Source organism: Carlito syrichta, unplaced genomic scaffold (genome assembly GCF_000164805.1).
Source record: "Carlito syrichta isolate Samal-C Ts95f unplaced genomic scaffold, Tarsius_syrichta-2.0.1 Scaffold305193, whole genome shotgun sequence".
Lineage (NCBI taxonomy): Eukaryota > Metazoa > Chordata > Mammalia > Primates > Tarsiidae > Carlito > Carlito syrichta.
In genome coordinates, this window is record NW_007249289.1 from 323450 (window position 1) to 349261 (window position 25812).

At 42.1% G+C, this 25812-nt stretch overlaps 1 protein-coding gene across 1 annotated transcript in view; it reads right to left on the reverse strand.

The window, feature by feature from the left end:
• Nucleotides 1–25812, reverse strand: part of WDR49 (WD repeat domain 49) — a 134153-nt gene that overhangs the window by 88463 nt on the left and 19878 nt on the right. Inside the window, 6 exon segments of the mRNA XM_008061292.1 lie at nucleotides 943–1004; nucleotides 1007–1090; nucleotides 3457–3624; nucleotides 14987–15161; nucleotides 16076–16252; nucleotides 23285–23725. Of these exon segments, the coding sequence (XP_008059483.1) occupies nucleotides 943–1004; nucleotides 1007–1090; nucleotides 3457–3624; nucleotides 14987–15161; nucleotides 16076–16252; nucleotides 23285–23725 (1107 nt within the window).

The following is a 25812-nucleotide window of genomic DNA, read 5'->3' on the forward strand; positions in this document are numbered from 1 at the left end:
ATTCACCGCAGCCTCGACCTGCTGGGCTCCGGCGATCCTTCCACCTCAGCCTTCCAAGTAGCCGGAATTACAGGCATGCGCTACCACGCCCGGCTGATTTTTTGATTTATTGTAGAGATGAGGTCTCGCTGCCCAGGCGGGTCTCGAACCCGCGGGCTCAGGCAATTCACTCACCTCAGCCTCCCAAAGGCGTGGGATTACAGGCTGAGCCACCGAGCCCGGCCCCAATCAACTTTTTATCCACTCTTTTCTTCACAAATATCTGGAAATCCACCATGTGTTAACTGGATCTTTAAGTCAGGCATTATGTCAAACTGAAGTTTTACTGAGGAACAAAAGACAAGACTCTTAGAGATTAAGAAATTTGCCCAAGTGGATATAAGTAACAAATCGTGTGACCAGGACTCACCCTGGATTATCAGGCCTTGATACCATGTTTTTCCCACCATTTTTAAACTATCCCACCAACATCATAAAATAGTATGAACTGAAATGTTCTTAATGTACCTGATATTCTTCAGATTAACTTCATTTTATAACTGACTGTTTCTTCAATATCAAAGCAATCATAGCTCATTGGTCATGCCTATTCATTTCTTACCAAGGAAACATTTCCTTGTTTCTATTTCTGTTTTTTCTGTTGAATTTGTGAGACCAGTGGAAGCTCTTAAGATGAGCTGTATTAAGAGCTCACTAGGGATTAAGTCCATGACTACATGGTTTGAAAAACTTTAATGGAATACATTGCCCGGTTGCCTAGGACTCTTGTTAAGGAACCATCAACCAACATCTTTACGAAATACAGATTTCCAAAACCACAGTAGCTAGCCAGTATCTTTTAAAAATTGATACCATCTCTCAGAGAAACTCAGATCTCGGGGTAGATTTGGACAGGAACTGTGGAAGCGAAACTAAATAAGGTAAATACACGATGTTACTTACTTTATCTTTGGAGAAGCTGAAAAGTTGTTTTCTTTCAGCAAAGAACTGGACTGCCAGTACATGGCCGAGTGACCCCGCAGGATGCCAACTGGTTTAGGGACAACATATGGGTTCCAAAGGCAAACTTTATTGTCAATGCCAGCAGTTGCTCATCGGAGTTAGAAAGAAAAAATGTTTTTAATACCATAAATAGTCCCCGGCATTTTCTTTTTCTTTTTTTTTTTTTGAGCTGGAGTCTCACTCTGTCGCCCAGACTGGAGTGCAGCGGCCGCTCCCAGCCACCGCAGCCTTGACCTGCTGGGCTCTGGCGATCCTTCCGCCTCAGCCTTTCGAGTAGCCCGAATTCCAGGTATGCGCTACCACGCCCGGCTGATTTCTTTCTTTATTGTAGAGATGAGGTCTCGCTGCCCAGGTGGGTCTCGAACCCACAGGCTCAGGCAATCCACTCCCCTCAGCCTCCCAAAGGCGTGGGATTACAGGCTGAGCCACCGAGCCCGGCGGCATTTTCATTTTGAAATGAGTTTATCCCATATCTATAGGTTGGTATAATGCCATCTGATGAACATAAATTCACTCTGTCTTGAAGGTAGGAAAATCTTGTCAGTGTCTAAGGAGACTGGGCTAAGAGGACACGGGTTCTGTCAGCATAAACAGTAGAAGGCAAGGGTTTGCGTGTGATGGAAGGAAAAATATAGCCCCATTGAAGAGCCCACCAGCAGCCAACCAAGAAGAAAGAGAAGCCTTCTTCCTCTCTCCAGCCAGCACACCTTAGAAATGTAGACAGGACCAAAGTCATCCCAGAAGTGAGAAAGAACTAAAAAAACATTGAAAGTTCACACATTGGTTGAAAGGTATAAAGAAACATTTTCGCTGCCATGTAAATACTCAAATACAGTCATGCACTGCATAATATGTAACATTTAGCCAACAACAGGCTTCATGAACAATGGCGGGCCCATGAAATTATAACATGTATTTATACTGTGCCCTCTCTATGTTTATATTTTGTTTGTGTGTGTGTGTTTAGATATACAAATACAATCTTGTTACATTTGCCTGTGGCATTGAGTACAGTGGCTTGCTGTCTCGGTTTACAGCCTCTGGGCAATTAATAGGCTCTGCCTAGGCTTCACCATCTAGGTATGTGAGGGTCTGTGATGTCTACATGAGGACAAAACACCTAACAATGCATTTCTCAGAAGGTATCCCATTGTTAAGCGATGCCTGACTGTATGCACAAGCAAACATGCAGCACAGATACACTTTTTCCCTACCTTATGGATAGAATGAGTTTTTCTTGGTTTTTTTTTTTTTAACATGAATTGGTTATATTTGGGGAGCTCTTCAAGAGCAGGAAGGACAGTGTTCCCTCAGGTCTGTGGAAACTCCACACAACATTCTTTGCTATTCTCCAGTTTAGGGACCACTGTGGAGTTGCACTCATTCACTCTTATTTTTTCAGCACTGCAGCAGCTACAGAGTAGCGATCATTACACAGGATTGATGTAATCAGTCAATCAATGAGATGGTTGATATTGGAGTCCTTGCCAAATTGGCTCACCAACTCCCCTTGCCTTGCCTTCTTGCCTTCTCTAATGCACCTCCAGCCCTCCTTGGGAGTTCCATGTTGGCAGATTCCTGAGTCCATACTCAAGGGATCTGTTACCATGATGGCTGGCCATGTCTGTTGGGAATTTCATGGGCCCAGACCTTTAGCTAACATCAGTACTCTTTACGTGACTGACGACTATTTAGTGAGGGTTAGCATGACGCATTCTGTGGGCCACGTGTGTTCTCTGTAACAGCCCTATGACTTATTCAGGAATACATCCAAACCTCCTTCTTACAATGTTTGAACTGATATCATATATGTATGTCACATTATCAGCTTTCAGAATGTCTAAATTTTCAATTTAAATAGTTGATGCCTGACACCCTTTATAGTTCCTCAGCTAACATGTGCTTTTTTACATTAAATAAAACCCTCCTCTAGAAAACTAAAGTCATCTGAAAGTTTTCAAAAATATTTAGAGATTATATCCTTAAAGGTCACTGAAAGCAGCGTGCCCTTTGCAGATCTCTCTGGGGTGTGTGTGTATGTGTGTGTGTGTCTAGTGGTGGTGATGATGGTGGTAGAAGTCACAGCATCAGCTGCAATGAAAACCACACGTTTGTCTGGGTGGAGCATCTAGTAGTGTCAGGAAGATGCCTGACAGACTGGCAGATGCCTCACAAAGTGTCTTCCTTCTCTCCATCATCCTACCCCCTCCACCAATTCCAATGAAAAGGCTCATTAAGGCATGGGGGCGCCTTCTCACATTCCCACCCAGTGTGGCTCGCCTGCACTGCACAGCATAATGCTTCCTGATCAGACATTCTCGGGCAACAAGATGTGAGCTGCTCCAGCCAGCCTCTCCCGCCGTAAAGCAGCAGGGTGAAGCGGCTCTGTGCATACTGATACGCACGCTGGCTGTTCCTGAGACCCTGGTCGTGATCATGATTTACTTTACATACCGATTAGATTGAGCTGAGAGTGGTAATCAAAAGCGTGGATGCCCTGGGTAATGCTGAAGGCTGTCGTCTTGAGATGCTGCTTGGATTTTTCCCTCCACGCCAGAGCCACGGTGTTTGTGTGGCTGGTGGTACTGGAAAGGATGGCATCCAAGGAGACGTTGTAAGTAAGTGATAAAAGAATTGAGGAGAGAAGGTCTTTAGTTGACTTTTCCCAAGACGTACCCAAAGAGAGCTGTTTCAACATGCACAGTTGAAGACTAAGCACAGATTACAGTGATCAACTCAACACTTAGAAACGCTTCACAAATCCCTTCTCCCACCTGCCCCAAAAGAATTTACAGCGAGATGTTACAGCAAATCCTGCATTCAGACTTTCCTCCCACTCTAGGGATACCTTGGGTTTTTTGTTTTTAATTGGAGTACACAGCAGGAAACAATATCAATCACAATAATCATATGGGATTCTGGAGCTGGAGTGAGTCATCGTTTGTTAAACCCAAAATTCAAAATCCGAGAGGCCACCAAAGAGCCAGCTCTGATGCAAACACACAAGGGTCTTTATTCAGGCTAGGGTCCCCCCACCTCCTTTTTTTTTTTTTTTTTTTTTTTTTACAGTCGCTGATTGGGTTCTTCCTTTTGAGAGGACAAAAATAGACTTAGGTTAAGAGCATGCTATTGAGAGACCCAAGAAACCAGGAAACTTAAAAAGCCATACTTGCTGTAAAAGTAGTGTTTAGTTCACTATATTTCATATATCCCTACCTCATGTTTACTATATATTTTGTGTATTCCTACCTCATGTATTTTATGAAATCTTAGTACTTTAAATTCTACCTCAAATGAAATCTTAGTACTTTAAATCCTACCTCAGACCCCGTAGATTTAGGCATATGTCGGTACGGGTAATGACCAATTGTGTAATGGCTTAAGTGGTGTTTGTATTTAGAACTCTTGACTTAAGCATTGTCAGCCCCAATTACCAGGCTAACTTCTGCTTTTACAACGGGATATAAATGATAAAGCGATAAGCCCCTTTCAGACATTCCTACGAGATCGAAGCAGACTCTGAGGCGCCAACTGCTATATCACCGGTTTTCATCCCAGTGTTAATTTACCCGCAGTGGCTATGTAAACTTGAGAGAATCAGAGACCTTTACAAAAACCGCCTTGCTATAAGACATTTGTGATATTTTATAAATTCCCAGAATTAGTATATGAATTTCTACCCCGCATTCACTGTATGTGTTTGCAGCATTCATATTTAAAACTATGTTAAGTTTGGCTTTTGTTATCCCATAATGACCATGTTATGTTATGTAAATGTTAAGCAAACAAGCTTTTCTAAGCATACCTTGGGGTGGATTAGTAAACTTAAAGGGCTAAATGTAACCTTTTACCTGCCGGCTCAGGTTACTGTATACGCAGTGACTGTATGGATCTAACTTATCTAACCTTCCACTCTGCCCGTTAAGTGGGTTTCTGTCAATCACGGGTAACCCACGAAAGGCACCAACCAATACCAAGTGTGCCCGTACCCATTAGGAGAAATTACCCAATCATGTAAAATTAAGTTTAAAGTTCTTTCCCCTCCCTCTGTAATTGTGCATAAAAACTGCTTGCCATTGTGAATCGGGGCTCTGGTTCATGAAGCTTCTACGGGCTTCATGTGTGAGCCCAGACTCGAGCCTGAATAAAGACCCTCGTGTGTTTGCATCGGAGCTGGCTCTTTGAGGTCTCTCTCTCTCTCTGATTAGAATCTCGGGTTCAACACTTTTTCAATTTTTAGCAGCACTTACTTCCCTTGGATGTTTGAATTTCTTCTGGTTCAAGAAGTGTCTAGGGAAATAAGCTCATAAACTGTGATTAAAATTTATTTCAAATAGACAACATATTTTCTTATGAGCATTTATGTTTCCAAAGGATTTCTAGTGATTATTATACTAACCTGCAAATTGAAATTATACTGTTCTAGTTTTATCTGATTGAGTTTTCTTTGGATTTGCCAAGGGGTGGGACAGGTTGCCACTTGGCCTGCAGTAGAAATGTTTGAACGCCTCTTAGAACCTATCTATAGGAAATTTATTTATGTCTAACCTGTGTTAGTTACCCGCCTCAATTCTTTATTCTTTAGAGATTTTTTGATCCCATAATTATTTGGGGTGCTGAGGGCTGAAGGTCCATCTTCTGTAATTTCTTCAGAGCTGATAATGGGTGCAGTCCTGCCTAGCCAGTGATCGAAAAATCTCCCTTTGTCTGACTGGAGGCACTTAGCAGTGGCATTATTTGCAGGCACTGGCTGGAAGTTTTGCATGACCATTATGTGGGCATGAAATTACTGGATTTTAGCTTAATAAAAGGAATAAAGTCAGGCCTACAGTTTGACCCCTGGGCCTGGGACAAGCAAACAAGAGCTGGCCAGTCATCCACTCTCCCCTGGCCCAGCTCAGGTCCAAACAATGGTTTATTTACATGCTGACTGGGCTGAAACGTCTTAAAGTGACATGGCCAGGACTCAACTCCTTGCCAAGGTGCACAGACAGAGCCAGAGGTTCAAGTCACAGTGACTCTTCCTGCATCTGATGTCCCGGGCGTGATGCTGGGGGACCAACTCCACCTCCTGAGCCAGGATGATGACTCCGCCGCCCTTTTGTCCAGAGGTCCTTCCCCCATGACTCAGACCCATGGGCACCACCCGGCCCAGAGCCAAAGCTACTCTGACCCACGGCAAGCCACTCTGGCTCCACGGTGGACGTTCTCTTCCGCATTTTGCTTAAAAACGTGTGCCCCAAAGTTGAAAGATTTCAGATGTGACCTCAGGATAGAATTCCTGCCTCACACAAAGCGGATGCTGTTCGTTCATTTAGCTTTAATAGAATGACTCTCAGATATATTTCTGATCAACTGCTTGTATAGAATCAAGGTGACATTCTTGGGAGTTAATTCTCAGTGGACTGCCAGCATTTCTGTGCATCTAGTGAAGGTAAAAGCCTTTGGTCCAGAGTATCTTTTCAAACAAGCCTTAGAATGGAGAGAGAATGCCTTCCCTTGGAACAAAAGGCCCAGTGCCACAAAGATGTCTCCCTCTGGAGCAAAAGACAGGTGCCTCCTGTCCACTAGAAACAATCCTGATTCCCTGAGTGTGGGGTTCCCTTCTGTGATGGACTACGTTGCGCGTGCAAACCCTAACTGGGGCGTCTGCAGGACCTCTGTGGACCTGGGGGCTCAGGGAATGGGAATGAACGCACAGACTCGCATGCCACTTGCCGTCCTGGGGATAGTCAAGTCCTTTTTCTTCTTCTCTCTCAGGAAGTAACCTCGCTGAAACGATCCCTCCTGTGTACAGAAAATGCTAAGGGCTATTATAGCTTGACACTCAGTAAAGCAATATTGTAAGATCTAAAGTATACAACATAACCCTGTGATCATGTCTTCAAATCCATGGAAGTTCCATCATATAATTACAGTACAATCAAAACAAGGTATGTTTTCCCAGAAAGTGGCTTTGCCGCGTGTTTCCCCATCAGATGCCACGATCACCTTAGTGAGGTTGTGGAGAAAAACATACCCAGCAGTGCAAGGCGCTCTGGCATTCAGAGTGTGGCTTTAAAATTCAGACCTCTGGGCTCCCGAGTGGCATTGATGGGCCTGCAGGGTTACATATTGGAGGCTCAACAATTCACACTTTATGTCTAAAGCAGGACGCAACTTGTTTCTGATTAAATTGTAGAATGCCAGCATTCCCGAGACTGCCCGAGTAAAAGGTGAGAGAAAGTCAATCTCCTTAAAATCAAATTATCTGAGAAATAAAAATGCTGTCCTCACTTCTTGAACAGAGGAACAGAAATGACAGGCTAAGATGGAAAAGTTTTGAAAATATCAAGCTAGGGAATAGGGATGAGCTGGTAAAATAAGCATTCACTTTTAATATTCTCAATGAGTTTTGGAATTGGTAGAGGAAAATATTCTAAAATTACTTTTATACAACCTTTTAGAGGGAAGAGAAGACAATGATCTTGGTCCATTAAGATCCTAACGTTCGACTCTTCTGCTCTCGCCCAGTTCTAGAAAGAGACACAGAAGGACCCGTCTATTGATCCCTTTCCTCATGTGCACTGTCAAAATGACCTGAGTGGCAGCAATTAGTTAATGTGGGAGAAGTGACTTGAAAACAAACAGTGACACCCAAAAGCTGAGTAAGTCACGCTCTTAAGTGCACTCAGAGTGAGACAGAATAAGGTCCTTCAATAACATTTGCCAACCGAGGGGGACTGTGGCAGGGCAGAAAGTGGGGCCATTTCTAACTAGGAATTCTGAAGGTTGTATCTCAGGCTTTTACGTTGTGAATCACGTGGCTTAGAAAGTGCCTGCTTGAAGCCGGGCTCGGTGGCTCAGCCTGTAGTCCCGCGCCTTTGGGAGGCTGAGGTGAGTGGATTGCCTGAGCCCGCGGGTTCGAGACCCGCCTGGGCAGCGAGACCTCATCTCTACAATACATCAAAAAATCAGCCGGGCATGGTAGCGCATGCCTGTAGTTCCAGCTACTAAGAAGGCTGAGGCAGAAGGACCACTGGAGCCCAGCAGGCAAGGCTGCGGTGGCCGGGAGCGGCCACTGCACTCCAGTCTGGGTGACCGAGTGAGACTCCAACTCAAAAAAAAAAGAAAAGAAAGCACCTACTTGAGACTTTCTTGGATGCTCTCTTGTTTGAGGGAACTGATTTTCAGGTTCATTTCTTATTTTGGAATCCCATCCCCGAGACCACCGTAGGACTCTCCCTACTCTGACCAGCCACCATTCCAAAGTGCAAAGATTAGAATAAGCGTTATCTATCCCATCTTTAAAAATCAAAATGCATTTTTTGAAATAAAAATTGATGCAGGCTGAGCTCGGTGGCTCAGCCTGTCATCCCAGCACTTTGGGAGGCCTAGGCGAGTGGATTTCCTGAACCCATGGGTTCGAGACCAGCCTAGGCAACTTGATGAGACCTTGTCTCTACAATAAAATAAAATTTAAAAATTGACTGGGCATGGTAGTGCGTACCTGTAGTTTGACACTGGAGTGGCCATGAATGTGCCATTGCACTCTAGCCTGGGCAGCAGAGTGAGATTCCAACTCATATATATATATATATGCAATATATATGCTTGGGACTTTCTTGGATGCTCTCTTGTTTGAGGGAGCTGATTTTCAGGTTCATTTCTTATTTTGGAATCCCATCCCCGAGACCACCGTAGGACTCTCCCTACTCTGTATTGCATACATATATATATGCAGTTAACTTAATGACTTTTCAAAATGCTAAGTTCATGCTACAGATGAATCTCACCCCCCTACCAGGGCACTGAACCGGCAATGGGATAGAGTGCTTTCTTCCAGACTGGGGCACCGCTCAACATTGATTTGACGGCCTTAAGCCTAGAGAGGGGGCCGGTGGACGGGCAGCACGGCCCGGATGACTCGTTGTGTCTGAGGATGTTTCCAGTGCAGAGAAGTAGAGCGAGATTCACACCCAGCTTCTTTGCCCAGCTGAGTCCCCATCAGTTAGGGCGACTCCCCAAGGAGCCTGTGATCTGAATGCTCTGGCGACTGACCCGCCAATGAGCGCAGTGATTAGTGATCGTGTTATGCGTTCAAACTGTTTTGCATCTTCTAGTCCTGGCCAAACGCAGGGAGAAAACACCTTTCAGCATCATAAGAACATCCAGGGTTTTTGTCGGTGGCAACTGCATGCTCGTTCTTGCCATATCTCCATTCCCAGACTATGGTTTCCAATGACACCATGTGAGAAGGGGATTATTCAAAAGGAAAGTTCTAAGATTCGAGACGTTTATGTCTCAGCGTGACTGCCCCAAATCTCTATAATTACTTTACAAGAATTACAGAATGTAATGATTTTTCCATTAAAAGACGACACAAAACCACTCAGACAAGATGAAACATTTTCTCCTTCTAAGTTTTAAATAAGAAATCTGAACCTTATCTGACAGCAGTATACTATACTCTTATGTCTGAAACTGAGTTTTTCCTTTGATCGTTCAGTTGTACAGATATTTCATCCTTAGTCTCACCAGAAAAGTATCACAATACTTGCTTGTGTCTTCCTTTCTTTCCTCAGCTGCATATTCCCTCCTCATGCTGAGAATATCACCAAAAGTATTTCTCGAAGGAGCTCTAGGAATATCAATTCATGCTGCTGGGGTTGAAAGAATATCAGACCCAACAGCCATTGGTGGCTTCCTCCTGACAGAGTAAGTCTTGCAGACAAAGGGCATCATCTGTAACTACAAATCCACCCTTCTACATTTCACCCCACCTTGCCTTTCCTCCTTCTTCCTTTCTCTCCATTTCAGTCTTCCACCCTTTTCCTCAGATTGAAATAACTGAGCTTCAAGTCAGGCATGGTGTCTCACACCTATAATCCCAGCAGTTTGGGAGGCCGAAGTAGGAGGTTTCCTTAAGCCCAGGGGTTCAAGACCAGCCTGGGCAGCAAAGTGAGACCTCATCCCTACAAGAAATCGATATATTAGCTTGGTGTGGTGACACATACCTAGAGTCCCAGCTACTGGGGAGGCCAATGTGGGAGGACCGCTTGAGCCCAGGAGGTCGAGGCTGTGGTGAGCCGTGATAGTGCCACAGCACTCCAGCCTGGGTGATAGAATGAGACTCCAACAGAGAAAAAAGAAAAGAAAAGAAATCACTGAGCTTCAAACAACAGCAGACAGCCATATCTGAGCTTCTAATTTCTGTTGCTCCCTCTAAGAAAAGGCCCTCGTTCGCTGGTCGGGACTGACATGTTCTCTTCAGAGGTACTGGAGTTTCAAACCTAAAAGGTGCAGGAAAAGAAGGTCTTGTCCAATGTAACGCAGCAATCCCAAAGCTGAGAGGGCTTGTGCCGGGAGGTTCTTTACCTTTTCCAAAGAAGTCGCCTGGATGTCCAGCAGGGAAAGATATTTACTGATTAGAACTTACAGAAGACAGGCAACCCCTTTGGGTCCCCTCCCACTGTGGGAGCTTTTCTGTCCTCTCAATAAATTCTGCTATCTCAAAAAAAAAAAAAGAACTTACAGAAGACATCGATGGTGGTCAGTCAGTAAGGAGAGGGTCCACCCAAGTGATACCGATGGTGGCAGGTCAGTGAGGAAAGAAACTGCACTTTGGAACAGTACAGCAAACAGTTTTATAGGCAAGTAAGTCAATTATTCAAATCTCTATCCCATATTTGCAATTACATTGATTGCCCATGAGGCCCACATTGCTTTCAACTCTGCTCATTGACAGACACCCTGTGACACGTTCCTGGGACTATGCATATCCTTCCTAGACGAGCCTTGGCCAGGGGTTCCTCGAGGGAAGGGGGAGGAGAAACAGTCCATGCCCAGACCAGACCCTGCATCCAGACACCTCACCTTTCTATGCTCTGTGACTTTCTTCTTTTGGAGTAATCTTCTACTCCATTTTCCTCAACATCCGTTCATATACTGAACTAAACATGACTTTTAAATATATTTTTCTTAATCCAACACTTTATTTTAACCATAAATGACCCTCTATTTTCTAGGAAAAAAGTCTACAAATGTAGGCATGATTTCTTTTGGTATCACATACACACCCACACGCACACACACCAAGAAAAACCAAAGCACATCATATCAAATGACTTAAGATTGATGATAAAACTATATAAAACATTGTATTACATGATACAGTAGACACTAAGGAGAGTAAACAACAAAGTGTCTGCCCCCAAAGGATGCCTTAATTGCTTTTTTTGGGAGTCAAAATCTCACTCTGTCTTCCAGGCTAGAGTACAGTGGCACACCTAGGGCCACCACAGCCTTGACTAATTGGGCCCAGACAATCTTTCTGCTTCAGCCTTCCAAGTAGCTGGAACTGCAGGCATGCATCACCACACCCAGCTATTTTTTTTTTTAATTGTAGAGATGAAGTTTCACCAAGTTGCCCAGGTTGGTCTCAAACCCCTCGACTCAGGCAATCCTCTCACTTCAGCCTTCCAAAGTTCTGGGATTACAGGCATGAGCCACCATGCCCAACCTAGGATGCCTTACTTTCTGCTTATATATAAATATAATTTGCATGTGGGGCAAATTATGTGAGGGTTGGAGGGGTAGCAGGCATGAGTCAGATTCTAACATGGGTACAAAAAATTGGTAGGTTTGACTCACAGGTTGGACAGCATCTGAAAGCAAGGTTTAATCTTTAATTATTATTATTATTTTTTGAGTTGGAGTCTCACTCCATCACCCAGGCTGGAATGCAGAGGCAAACTCACGGCCACCCCAGCATCAACTTGCTAGGCTACGGCGATCCTTCCACCTCAGTCCTCCAAGCAGCCGAAACTATAAGTACACACTACCACTCCGGACTAATTTTTTTTTTTTTTTGTAGTGACGAGGTCTCTCCAAGTTGCCCAGACTGGTCTTGAACCCTTGGGCTAAGGCAATTGACTCATCTTGGCCTCTCAAAGTGATGGGATGACAGGCTGAGTCACCAAGCCTGGCCAATTTTTTTTGGAGACAGGATTTCACTTTGTAGCCCAAGCTGGTCTTGAACTCAAAGTTTCAAATGATCTTCCCACCTCAGCCTCCCAAAGTGCTGAGATTGCACGTGTGCACCATCATGCCCAGCCAAAAAGCAGGATTTTAAAGAAGAATTCAGGAGCAGAACCAAAATTAAGAAACTTGCAAACCATGCAGTGAAGGGTGCATGGGTGAGGGAAATTAATGCTGGCAAGAATCAACTCTTGATAACAAAGCCCCTTGATTTTTTTTTTTTTTGAGTTGGAGTCTCACTCTGTTTCCCAGGCTGGAGTGCAGTAGCATGCTCACGACCACCACAGTCTTGGCCTGCTGGGCTCAGGCCATCCTTCCACCTCAGCCTTCCAAGATGCTGGAACTACAGGCACACACCACTGTGCCGGCTAATTTTTTGATTTATTGTAGAGATGAGATCTTGCCAAGTTGCCCAGGCTGGTCTCGAACCTGTGAGCTCAGGCAATGCTCTCACCTCAGCATCCCAAGATGTTGGGATTATAGCATGAGCCACCACACCTGGCCCAAGATCCTTGATTTTTAAAACACATGTGTACAACTTTCCTCTGGCCAGTTCCCAATTTGTAGTAATTTGAGACCAGACTAAAGTCAGATTGTAAACATGCATCTTGGGTCATAGGCATGCATCTCGACTGCTAACACTGAACTGCATCCCCACATTCTGTTGTCAGTAGATGAGGGAAGGAAAGATTGGAATGACGTGACATAAGCATGATGGGTGGCAAATTCACAGACTTAGAGATCAACCCTTGTCCTGCAAGGTGAAAGACAAATGCTCACCAACAGGTGAAGCACCCTGTAGGGCTGGCTTTGAGAGGTTTAAATAAAATTGAGGCAGGGTATACAGTGAAAGCTTCTCCATTCTTCCCTGGGCAAGATGAGAGTACAGTAAGTCCCCTACATATGAACCTTCAAGTTATGAACTTTAACGATGCACACCTGCACTTTCTTATGTATTTTTCCTCTCCACCAGATGTCAGTAAGGCCTGTTAAATACATATAGTACTATATAACCGATTGTGTAAGTTGGGTACCTAGGCTAACTTTACTGGACTTAAATTGGACTTACAAACACACTCTTGGAACAGAACTCACTTATATGCTGGGGACTTTCTGCATTTATTTACATATTGTTCATAATCAGAAAAGACCGTCTCAATTTTAGAACCTTACTTATCTTCCCAGCCTTTACAGAAACAGATTTCTACAGGCGCTTCTCAGTATGAATCCATAATTCTTTAAACTTATGGAGCTCAAATAGTACATTAAACTTCAGAGAGCCCACTAGGAGTCGTTTTCAAGAACTATTGCTGTATTATTATTGTACAGCCCTTGGTTTATGCATCCAAAGAATGACTGAATTTGAATATGAGTAAAAGAATGCAATACTTTATTGGAAGCAGCTGCAATAGCTTCATCCAGTTTATTTCTAGCTCTATAATTCTTTTTTTTTTCGAGTTGGAATCCCACTCTGTCACCCAGGCTGGGGTGCAGTGGCATGCTCGTAACCACCACAGCCTCGACCTGCTCTGCTCAGATGATCCTTCCGCCTCAGCCTTCCAAGTAGCTGGAACTACGAATGCACGCCACCACGCCTGGCTAGTTTTTGTGATTTATTGTAGGGACGAGGTCTCATCAAGTTGCCCGGGCTGGTCTTGAACCTGTGGGCTCAGACAATCCTCCTCCCTCAGCCTCCCAAGTTGCTGGAATGACAGACTTGAGCCACCGCACCTAGTCTAGTTCTATGATTCTTAATTTAGCATTGTGAAAGCTTAACACACAATCTTGTGCCCATCACACTTATCAGATGACCAAAAAAACATGTTTTGTTTTTCCCACAATATCATGGCAGAATTAAAAGACGTGTAGAAGATGCCAAAGACATGGTATGATTCATACTGAAGAAAAAAATGCAGAGTGTAAAATTTCTTATGTAGGATCTTATTTATTGTGGGTATATATTAAAAAAATGGTTTCAACCTCCTTAAAGAGGGTCAAATTACCATAAAAGCAAACAGATGGGTCAGTTCTGACTGTCTCTTTTTCAAACTATGTCGGGAACAGACCGACAACATTAATCTCATTAAATTTCTGTAAAGCCAATTAGATTGCTAATTTCCGTGGTTCTCAGTGGGCATCCCTTAATGCCGCAATTTAGAAGTGAGAAAATGACCACAGCCTTTAGTAGCAGGACCAAAAGAGATATCAGTGCAGACATTGCTCATCTGGATCTTGAATCGTCAGATATAGATTTGGGAAAAGGAAAGTATTTTGTGAAGTTGATCAACTCACTGGGACTAGGTTTCAAGAAAGGCTCAGTCTTGTCTAGGGGTTGAGTTTTAACATAATCCTACCACACAGAGAATTGCCACTCAAGTTCTTGAAACCGGTCAACTCATTGGTGAATAGGTTTTAAGAAAGGCTCGGTTTTCTAGAGGTGCTGAGTTTTGACATAATCCTACCACACAGAGAATTGCTACTCAAGTACTCTTGATTGGAGGAATTCGGACGTTACATCCAAAAACAGGAGAAGGGAAAATTAAGACAATTCCATTTTAAAGACAGTCAAAGTAATATACTTCCCATGACTGCATAAAGAAAAGAAAGGAGTGATTTTGAGGGAACATGTTAAATTATTTTATTAAGCAGCCCTGCATGTGACTAGATGGAATTAGCTGGGATCAGAGTAGGGTTGAAGCTGAATGGATTCTATGACAGTTTTTTCCTTTCTCCTGAGATTTCTTGAGTGCACAGGTCACCTGGATTAATTTTAAGAGGCATGCATTTTAGAAGGAAGTAAAAGAAAGACAGAACTCCTGACAGTGTTCAAGGGAGAGCAGAGTCCAGGCCAAAACCTCCAGAGAACCAATTACTGGTTTCTAGACTTAAACGTTTCGTGTGATATATTTTCATCAAAGCACACAAATGTAGGAGCCGTTCTTTCGTAACGGCTCAGATTCAGTACCTTGCCTGACCCAGTCTCCACGATGGAGTCTGTGCTCTAATATGTGACAGGACTTGTGACCTCCAGAGAGCAGTTCTGTCCAGTTAATGGTCATGGTGGTGTCTTCATCCTCACAGGCGCTCGCAGGCCGTTCAAACAGGGAAATCAAAGCCGCGGTGAAGACAATTGCTTGAACCTTGAAAGAGACATTGGAAGCAAAAGTATTTTGTGACCACATTTGACACAACATAGACTGGGTAATTGTTGCAAGACAAGATGATTCTATGCGCTCCAAGTTTAAGAAGGAATCGATATTGAATTAATAAGAATGTCTTTAATATTATTTAAAGGAGGCAGGCAATTATATTAAAACACAGAACATCGGTGAGGCTGGTAATGCTATTACCGGGGACGTCTATTAATTGTTTTTAAGATACACTTGTCACTGAGGACAACAAGAAAGACAAACTTTCGCAATTACAAAAGGAAAGGGTTCAAATTAAACTTCTTCAGAGGTCACAGACATATTCTCCTGTCATTCATTAAGTAATCATTCTTCACAAGGTGGAATCTGATAGGAAGACAGAAATCACTGACTCCAGTGTCTATGTTTCAGTGCTGGCCTCCTAATGCATCGGTCCCTTGCTACATGAGACAGGGTGTGAGCGCTCCCTGGATCCTGGGACTGAGAAACCCAAACCCATATGAAGGGAATCAGAATAAATCCGAGAGACTTTTGAGGGCTAAACTTAGACATTTGATTTTGAACACTTTTTAATGTGGGGATCTAATAGACTAAGCAACCCATGGTGAAAAGGTTAGCAAGATTTTTTTTTCTAAATGTGGAAAATAAGACCCTACATAGACCACACACACACACACACACACACACACACAACACACACACACACACACACCATGAAGATTTGTTTTTTTAAGCAGGAAAAGGAATTGTGACCTAATCCATCTCTTCCATGTCCAACATGTGTGACCTTAAATCTAGAATGTAATTCACTTAGGAAGTCACACTCTTTACATTTTAATTTCTATACTGAGCTACAGTTTGATTATTAAATTCACAGTGTTCAGTCTTATCCTTCCCTCACTTACCTTTCCAGTTACATCCCCAAAAGACAGGATTGATTCATTGGCATCAAGAGGATCATACCAATAATCCATGCAAATGGGTGTTCCTTTCAAGCCTTGGAGTTTGTATTGACAAGGAAATTCCTCTTTGGACAGCAGATCATAGAAACAAATCTCTTTACTTGTAAAAGCCACCGCTACCTAAAGTAGCAGAGTAGAAAATCAGACAATATTTCTGATGGATTTAGTGAAATTAATATGCAAAGCAGACATGTAAATCTAGTTGCCAAATTAGACATCGTTGCCTGAGGTTCCTAACAGTATTACAGAAGCATCGCACAGTTGCACAATGTACTTCATGCTCACTTTGGGCCCTAGCCAAGAAAAAGCTTTTCCCACTAGAGGCATTTGAATATGCTTTCTCTCCTGTCTCCTGTCCACACACCCACCTCCCCAAATCCTTGATCCATGGGGACCAAATCAGCAAAGTCTAAGACACAGAAAGCTATGGCGTCATAGTCATGACAGAAGTTTTACAAACCATGTTTTATGATGCAAGCAAAGGCTTTCATGGACATTAGTTGATAAAGACCATGTAAGTAGCTTCCTCCTAAGTCAAATAAAATCCTAAAGGCTATTTTTAAAAGAAGTCATTTAACAACATAAAAACACACTGGATTTGCTAGAAAAAGACTTCAGTTCAACTATTATAAATATGTTTAAGCAACTAAAGAAAACAATGTCCAAAGAACCAAAGGAAATATGAGAATGATGTCTCACCAAAGAGAGAATTTCTATAAATTTGTATAAATTATTAAAAGAACCATTCTGTCAATCCCTGCCTTTTAACTGGAGTTTGAATCCATTCAGATTTAATATAATTACTGACAAGGTAGGACTTATATCTGCCATTTTTCTAATGACAGAGCCCCAAAATTCGTGAAAAAAATAAAGAGAGAAGCAGACATTTCAGCAATAACAGTTAGAGATTTCAATCCTCCACTTTCAATCATGGATGGAACAACTGAGTTGAAAATCAATACGGAAATAGATGACTTGACAAACATTATCAACCAACTAGATCTAACAGATGTCTATAAAATACTCCATCCAACAACAGCACCATATATATTCTTCTCAAGTGCACACGAAACATTCTCCAGGACAAACCATACATTAGATGATAAAACAAATTGCAACACATTTAAAAGATTTGAAGTTATACAAATTATCTTCTTCAAACACAATGGAATGAAATGATAAGTTTTATTCAACAAAAGAAAATTTGGAAAATTTATAACTACATGGAAATTAGACTACACACCCCTAAATTACAAATGGCTCAAAGAAGAAATCACAAGAGACATTAGAAAATACATTGAGAAGGATGAAAACAAAAGTACAACATATGAAAACCTATAGGATACAGAAAAAGCAGTGTCTGGAGTGAAGTTTATATTTCTAAGCACCAATGTTTTTAAAATCTCAAATTAATAACCTAACTTTCCATCTTAAGAAACTAGAAAAAGAAGAAACCAAACCCAAAGCAGGCAGAAGGAAGGAAATAACAAGAATTAGTACAGAAACAAAACAAATGGAAAAGCAATAGGAAAAAAAAAACTAAAGCAAGCATAGTTCTTTGAAAAAATTAACAGACTGGGTGTGGTGGCTCATGCCTATAATCCCAGTACTTTGGGAGGCCGAGATGAGAGGATGCCTGAGCCCACAGGTTCAAGAACAGCCCGGGCAACTTGGAGAGATCTCATCCCTACAATAAATCAAAAAGTTAGCCAGGCATGGTGGTGCGTGCCTGTAGTTCTAGCTACTTGGAAGGCTGAGGTGAAAGGATCACCTGAGCCCAGCCGATCAACGTTGTGGTGACCATGAGCATGGCACTGTACTCCAGCTTGGGCAATAGAGTGAGACTCCAGCTCAAAAAAAAAAAAGATGAACAAAACTGGCAAAAAGGTCGCTGAACTAATCAAGAAAACGAAAGAAGATACAAATCATTAAAATCAGGTGATACAATCAACCTTCCAGAAATTTGAAAGTATTGATAAGAAAATATAACAGGCCGTTGCTTTGTTAAACCCTGCTGTCTCCATGTGACTTTTTGAGCTATGGCTGCCATGTTTCTTAGCGCTGGCCCCCTCCACTACCTAGGGGAAGTGAATCTCAATCTCTTTTTCTCTCTCTCTTCACTTTCAAAATAAACTTTGCTTGAAAAAAAAAAAAAAGAAAAAGAAAATATAATAAACAACTGTGTGCCAAAAAATTAGATAACCAGCCGGGCTCGGTGGCTCAGCCTGTAATCACGCGCCTTTGGGAGGCTGAGGGGAGTGGATTGCCTGAGCCCGTGGGTTCGAGACCCGCCTGGGCAGCGAGACCTCAACTCTACAATAAATCAAAAAATCAGCCGGGCGTGGTAGCGCATGCCTGTAATTCTTGCTACTCGGAAGGCTGAGGCGGAAGGATCGCTGGAGCCCAGCAGGCGAGGCTGCGGTGGCCGGGAGTGGCCACTGCACTCCAGTCTGGGCAACCGAGTGAGGGTCCAACTCAAAATAAATAAATAAATAAATAAATAAATAAATTAGATAACCTTTATGAAATGAGCAAACTTCAAGAAACACAAAAATTACCTAAACTAACTTAAAAAGACAGAAAATATCATCAGAACTATAAAATAAAAAGATTAAACTAATAAGAAGAAATGTCTCACAGACTAAAAGTCTTCACTGATCAATTCTACCAGACACTTAAAGAAGAATTAATACTAATACTTCTCAAACTCTTCCAAAAAATTTAAGTGAAGGGACTACTTCCCAAATCATTTTATCAGGCCAGTATTAACCTAATAATGAAACCAGACAAAAACATCAAAAGAAAAAAAGACTGCAGTCCAATATTCCTTATGAATATAGATATAAAAATACTTTATTAAATACAAGCAAAGAGCATCCAATAACATATATAAAATATTACACACTATAACAAAGTGATATTTATCCCAGGAATGCAAGGTTGATGTGACAATTGAAAAAAATCAACCAATATAATACATCATATTAATAAAGGATAAAAATGATATGATTATCTTAATAGATGCCAAAAAATCCAACATTTGACAAAAATCCAACACATTTTCATGATAAAAACAATTAAAAAACCAGGAATAGAAGGAAACTTCCTTAACCCAATAAATAGTATGTACCCTCCCACACACACACATACCCTACAGCTGACATCACACTTAAAACCAAACATATTCCTCCCAAGATCAGAAGCCAGACAAGGATGTTCCCTCTCACCACTGCTACTTAGCAAGGTAGTCGAGGTTCTAGGCATAGAAATTAAGCAAGAAAAGGAAATAAAAATTATCCAGATTAGAAAGGAAAGTTTAAACTATCTCTATTACTCTATTTGTATTATGTATAGAAAATTTTAAGAATTCCTCAAAAAACTGATGAACTAATAAATAAGTTCGGCAAGGTCAAGAACATATTGTTTGAAAATCGATTGTATTTCTATACAAAGAGAAATCTGAAAATAAAATCGCCAAAGGCAGTGTTAGGAGAATGAAAAGACAAAGCATAGACTGGGATACAACATTTATAAAGTATCCATCTGACAAATATATATATACCCAGAATATATTTCAAACTCTCAAAACTCAAGAATAAAAAACAAACCCAATAAAAAATGAGTAAAAGATTTGAACAGACACTGTACCAAGGAAGATATACATTTAGCAAGTCAGCACATGAAAGTATGCTCAAAGTTGTTAGTCATTAGGTAAATGCAAATCAAAACCACAATAAGATGCCCATACAAACCTTTTACAACAGCTACAATTAAGAGGAAAAGTAACTGATCACACCACGTGTCAGTGAGGGTGTTCTGTATCCCTATGATGGAATACTATACAGCAATAAAAATAAGCTATTGATATACCCTCCACAACGGATACATCTCAAAATAGTTATGCCAAGTTAAACAACCTAGACAAGAAAGGAAAACACACAGCGTGATGCCAATTATATAAAACTCTAGAAAATGCGAAAGGATCTGTGGTGGCAAAAAGCAGATCGGTGCTTGCCTGATGAAAATGAATTGGGAAGAGCATCAAAAGGGTGCGAGGAAACTTATGAAGATGATTAATCTTTTCTTTGGTTTCACTGTATTGTTCATTTTCCCCAGGCCCATATATGTATTGCAATCTATCCATTCGGGGCTCTTTAAAATATGTGCATTGTATTTTGTGTAATTATACCTCAATAAATCTGTTGCGAAAAGAATAAGAAAACAAAACATTTGTTAAGTTTCTATGTTGAGAAAGCACAAAGGAGAGGCCGAGATTTTAGTTCTCCGTCCGAAAAGAAGAAAAAGGGCAACACAGACATCACATGAAAGTATAGCAAGCCGGGCTCGGTGGCTCAGCCTGTCATCCCGCACCTTTGGGAGGCTGAGGTGAGTGGATGGCCTGAGCTCGCGGGTTCGAGACCCGCCCGGGCAACTTGGTGAGACCTCATCTCCACCATAAAGCAGAAATTAGCCGGGCGTGGTAGCGCGTGCCTGTAGTTCCAGCTATTTGGAAGGCTGAGGCAGAAGGATCGCCGGAGCCCAGCAGGTCGAGGCTGCAGTGGCCGGGAGCAGCTACTGCACTCCAGTCTGGGCGACGGAGTGAGACTCCAACTCAAAAAAAAAAGAAAAGAAAATATAGCAGAAGGCTACACCCAGATATAAGAAAGTATAATCTGGACTAGAACATTTTTTTTTTTTAAAGCAGAATTTATTGAGAGGACAGAAAAGCTCCCACAGTGGGAGGGGACCGAAGGGGTTGCCCAGAACAGTCTTTCAGGCCCTACAAATTGAGCTTGGCCCCAGACTCTTCGCAAAAAGGGACTGGATTCAACGTCAGCAACCATAACTGTGGAGGCCGCCACGACTGAGGCCCAGGCCTGAAATCGGGCTGCCTCCATGTACAAACCTCGGCCACACTGAGTACATCCTGTGCGACCAAGGGCACATTACACAGCTTCCTTTGGCTCAGTCCCTCGTCCTTAAGGTGGGAAGAGCGTCTGCTTTGCGTGGCTTTTGAGATGATGAATAGAACAGGGTGGATCACACGGGAAACAGAGGAGAAGGAGGACTTATGTCTCCAGGTCTTGAAACTACTGTTTCCCACTAAAAGAACTGACTTTGGAGAAATGGCCCCTTCTGGGTCTGGTGTGGAAAATATACAAGATGACTCCAGAACATCTTGTCATACCAGGAAACAAAGAAGCTTTCAAAAACTGCTAGGATGGTAAAAAGGCGCTGACTTGCATTTGCTCCCATGCCCTCAAGATGGCACTGTTTTTTGGCATGGGATAATAACTTGGGAGATTAAACCAAAACATAATGTTAACCCATGGTTTTTCAACGATCCTGTTAACAAGAATGAGCGCGCGACACATTGCTCAAAATTAGAGGATCTTAGAGAACCAGCTCATGATTTTGAAAGCTGGCAAATAAAAATGAAGAATTGGGCATTTATCCAGGCTTTATTATAAAATGTGTACCCTATGATAACTAAATAATTAATGAGGGATGTTTCTTTTTTTATAGAGGTATTCTAGCTTATACAGGAAAAGGGAGTAACGAAATTAGAATGTCATCACCTGGCAACCCCTTATAAATTCATGAATGTAGGACTAACCAGCAGTAACAGCTAGCATCTCAACAAGAGAAATCACCGGGTATTTTGTAGCTACTGACTAAAGAACACATAACTGGCCTCTTCCAAACCAACCAATCAACCCGAAATGGATCAAGGCTTCAGACCTGGCTACCAATTTACAGAAAATACAGGAAGCAGGTGGATATATTAAACAACATACGATCTGTAAAATCCAGACTGTGGGAAACTCCAAGTTTCTTTAACAAAAGCATCAACACCAACAGTCAAAGAATGGAAAGAAAAGAAAAAGAAGAGATCGAGAAAAATATTTACCTAAAAAAGACATATCAACCATTCACAATATTTGGATCTTATTCATGTCTTGATTCAAGCAAACTATTAAAAAGTATAAGACAGGGAAATATATACATGACTGGACATTTCATGATGTTAAGAAAATATTGTTACTGGTAGTAAGTGGGAAAGTAATATTTTGGTTGTGCTAAAAAAGACATCTTTTAGAAATGCAGAAGTATTTACAAATGAAATGATTTAATGTTCTGGATCTTAATGGCGGGGCGCTATGTGAATCAAGATGGTTGTGGGTGAATCCTGGGTACGTCAGGTATCTGATACTCTTCTCTCTGCTTATGTGTGCATTTGGAGTTTTTCATAGTAAAATGTATCATATTCTTAATATGAACTATATTAAAATATTAGGTTAAATATTAAAATTTATCATATTAATATTATATAAAATATTCATATATTTTGTATAAAATATTGAGTATGCATTCTACAAGCTGTAATCTTACCCACAAAATTATTTTCCTTACGGTATATTTTGTTGTTCATAACTATTGTTATATGAAGATATCTGGACTGAGTGGGCCCTAAGTATTGGAATTAAGAAACAGGTTGGGTGTGGTGGCTCATGCCTGTAATCCCAGCACTTTGGGAGGCCAGAACAGGAGGATCGCTTAAGGTCAGAAGTTTGAGAAAAGCCTAGGCCACACAGGGACACCTCATCTTTACAAAAAAAAAAAATCAAAAAAATTAGCTGGCAGAGGGATTGCCTGAGGCCGGAGGTCGAGGCTGCAGTGAGCCCTGATCATGCAACTCCACCCTAGCCTGGGCGGCAGAGTGGGACCGCAGCTCAATAAATAAATAAATAAAAAGAAAAAAGAAACGGTGCCGCTGTCAAAGCCAGAGAGTTTCCCTGAATTGCACTGAACTGTGCCATGCACTGTAATGGCCTCTCAGCTCTGCGTGAAAAGCCACAATCCTGCTGTAAGTTATCGAGGAGTGAAGTTCCTACAAGCTGATAATGCAGCATGGCTTTGAAGACAAAGCTAAGGATCTGAGCCATCATCACTTTCAGACATCCAAGAGAGCAGCTTGGGAGTTGAGAACCTCGCTTGGCTCTGCCTGAGTACCAGCGAGGTCGGACAGGCACCCTAAACCTAGCACAGCCTCCTGTAACAGCTGAAGCTGCACTCGATGTAGGTCAGGAGCCCTGTCCGTGATGTGGTCCCCTTTTGCAAGCAGAAAATGTGTTTATAAAGGCTTTGTACCTTGTTTACGTTTTCCAGAGAAACCAGACTCGTCACCCACAGGTGTCTGAGCCTGGTGGCATCTGTCATGATGGGACGTGTTTCTTGCAGCTTCAGATTCTCTCCCCAGATTCCTAATAAGCCGTCTTTACTGATAGTCAGATAACGACTCGAGCTTTTTAGGAAAACTACGCTTTGGATAGTGTCCGTGTGTCTCACAGGGAGGAATGCAAGGTCCTTCCACTGGGGCACCATGGCTGCCTTGGCGTGGGTGTCTTGCTCATAGAGCGCCAGCAGCATGAACGAGGCCAACCTGTCCCAGTTGATGAGACCATCTTGGGCCATGTCCACTTTGTCAAAGAGCTCCCCGTAGTCTTCCTCTGTGCCCCAACCAACAGCCCCTGTCATCCTCTGCATGAACTCTTCTCTGGACATACAAATGGTTTTCCTTGGTGCTGGGGACTAGAAACAGGAGGAAAAAAAATGAGACCACCAGTGAAAGCATCACAGGACAAGAGCATGGAGCCACCCGCAAAGGAAAATGTCTTCTGCTTCATGGTAATAGCATACTTAAGTACGTTTAAGCTGGAAAGTGAGCAAGTGACAAGGTAGACACTGACATTCTCGATCACAAATGTCCTTAGAACAGAAAGAGAGGCAAAGTGGCATGGTGGACTGGGAACCAGAGAGTTGAGGTGGTCTCGACAGACACTGGAAAAGGCAGGGGAAGGGATCTACTCCACAGCTGCAGGAAGAAGGAAGGATCCCTGACAAAATCTGGATTTTATCGATCTCGGACTTTTGATCTCCAGAAATGCACATTCTAAATCTATGTTCTTTTTTCTATTATTATAAAGATGTGGGGTACAACTCAGGGTTAGGTATACAAACGTTGATTATGCAGGTATCCTTGCGGATGAGGTGTGCCCCTCCCTCCCCTAGCAGTTTCCCTCAACTGCCAATCCCAACCCTCCTTCCCTGACAATTTTCCACTACTGCCAATCCCTTTCCTATATATTATTATAATTGTTCAAGGTTCGCTTATGAGTGAAAACATATGGTACTCTGTTCTTTGTTTCTGTGATAGATCACTGAGTAGGATCGACTCTAAATTCATACAAGTTGTTTGTCCTTCTTTATGGCTGCATAATATTCCATTGTGTATAAACAGCCTGGTATTGGTACAAGAACAGGCAAACAGACAATGATAGAGATTCCGGAAGCAAAGCCTCAATTCCTCAACCAACTCATCTATCTTTGACAAAGCCTCCAACAACAACCACTGGGGCGAGGAGAACCTATTCAGTAAAGGGTGCTGGGAAAACTGGCTGATCACATGCAGAAGATTGAAACAGGACTCCTACCTATCACCATACATACAAATTAACTCTAAATGGATCAAAGACCTAAATGTAAAACCTCAAACTATAAGAATCGTAGAAAATGCAGGAGACAACCTTATGGAAGTTGGAACTGGAAACCAATTCTTATTCAGAACCCTAAATGCCCATACCTAAGAAATAAGATAGACAAGTGGGACCTCATCAAACTGAGGAGCTTCTGCAAAGCAAAAGAAACCATCAAGAGAGCAGGGAGACAGCCCACAGAATGGGAAAAAATATTTGCCAACTGTATATCTGACAAAGGCCTCACATCTAGGATCTACAAGGAACTCAAACGTGCCAAAAGGAAAAAACAAACAAACAGCCCCATTAAAAAGACATGAGTAGACACTTCTCAAAAGAAGATACACAGGCAGCCAACAGACACATGAAAAAGTGCTCAGCCTCACTCATCAGCAGAGAAATGCACATCAAAACCACATTGAGATACCACCTAACCCCAGTGAGAATGACCATGATTAATAAAACAAACAACAACAGATCCTGGTGAGGATGCGGCGAAAAAGGAGCACTTCTGCACTGCTGGTGGGAATGCAAACTAATGCAACCTCTCTGGAAGACAGTGTGGCGATTTCTGAAAGAACTAGAAATTGACCTTCCAGATGACCCAGCAATTCCCCTGTTGGGAATATACCTGGAGGAACTCAGATTATTCTACAAAAAAGATACCTGCACACATATGTTTGTTGCAGCTCTCTTCACCATAGCAAAAACATGGAACCAACCATGTTACCCATCAAAGCTGGACTGGATAAAAAAAAAATCTGTGTCCTTTAAGCACTGTCTGTGGTAGTTTTTTGCAGCAGCAACAGGAAACTAACACAGGCATAACTCCCTTAATCGCACTTTGTTGTATTGTGATTTGCGGAAATCGTGTTTTTTATAAACTGAGGATTTGTGGCAACACAGCATCAAGAAAGCCTATGAGTGCCATTTTTCCAACAGCCTGTGCTCACTTCATGTCTCTGTGTTACATTTTGGCAAGTCTTGCAATATTTCAGACTTTTTCATTATTATCATATCTGTTATGATGATGTGTGATCCGTGATCTTTGATGTGACTTTTGAGATTGTTTGGGGGTGCCATAAACCATGCCCATTTAAGACGGTGAACTTATGGATAACTGTGTGTGTTCTGATTGCTCCA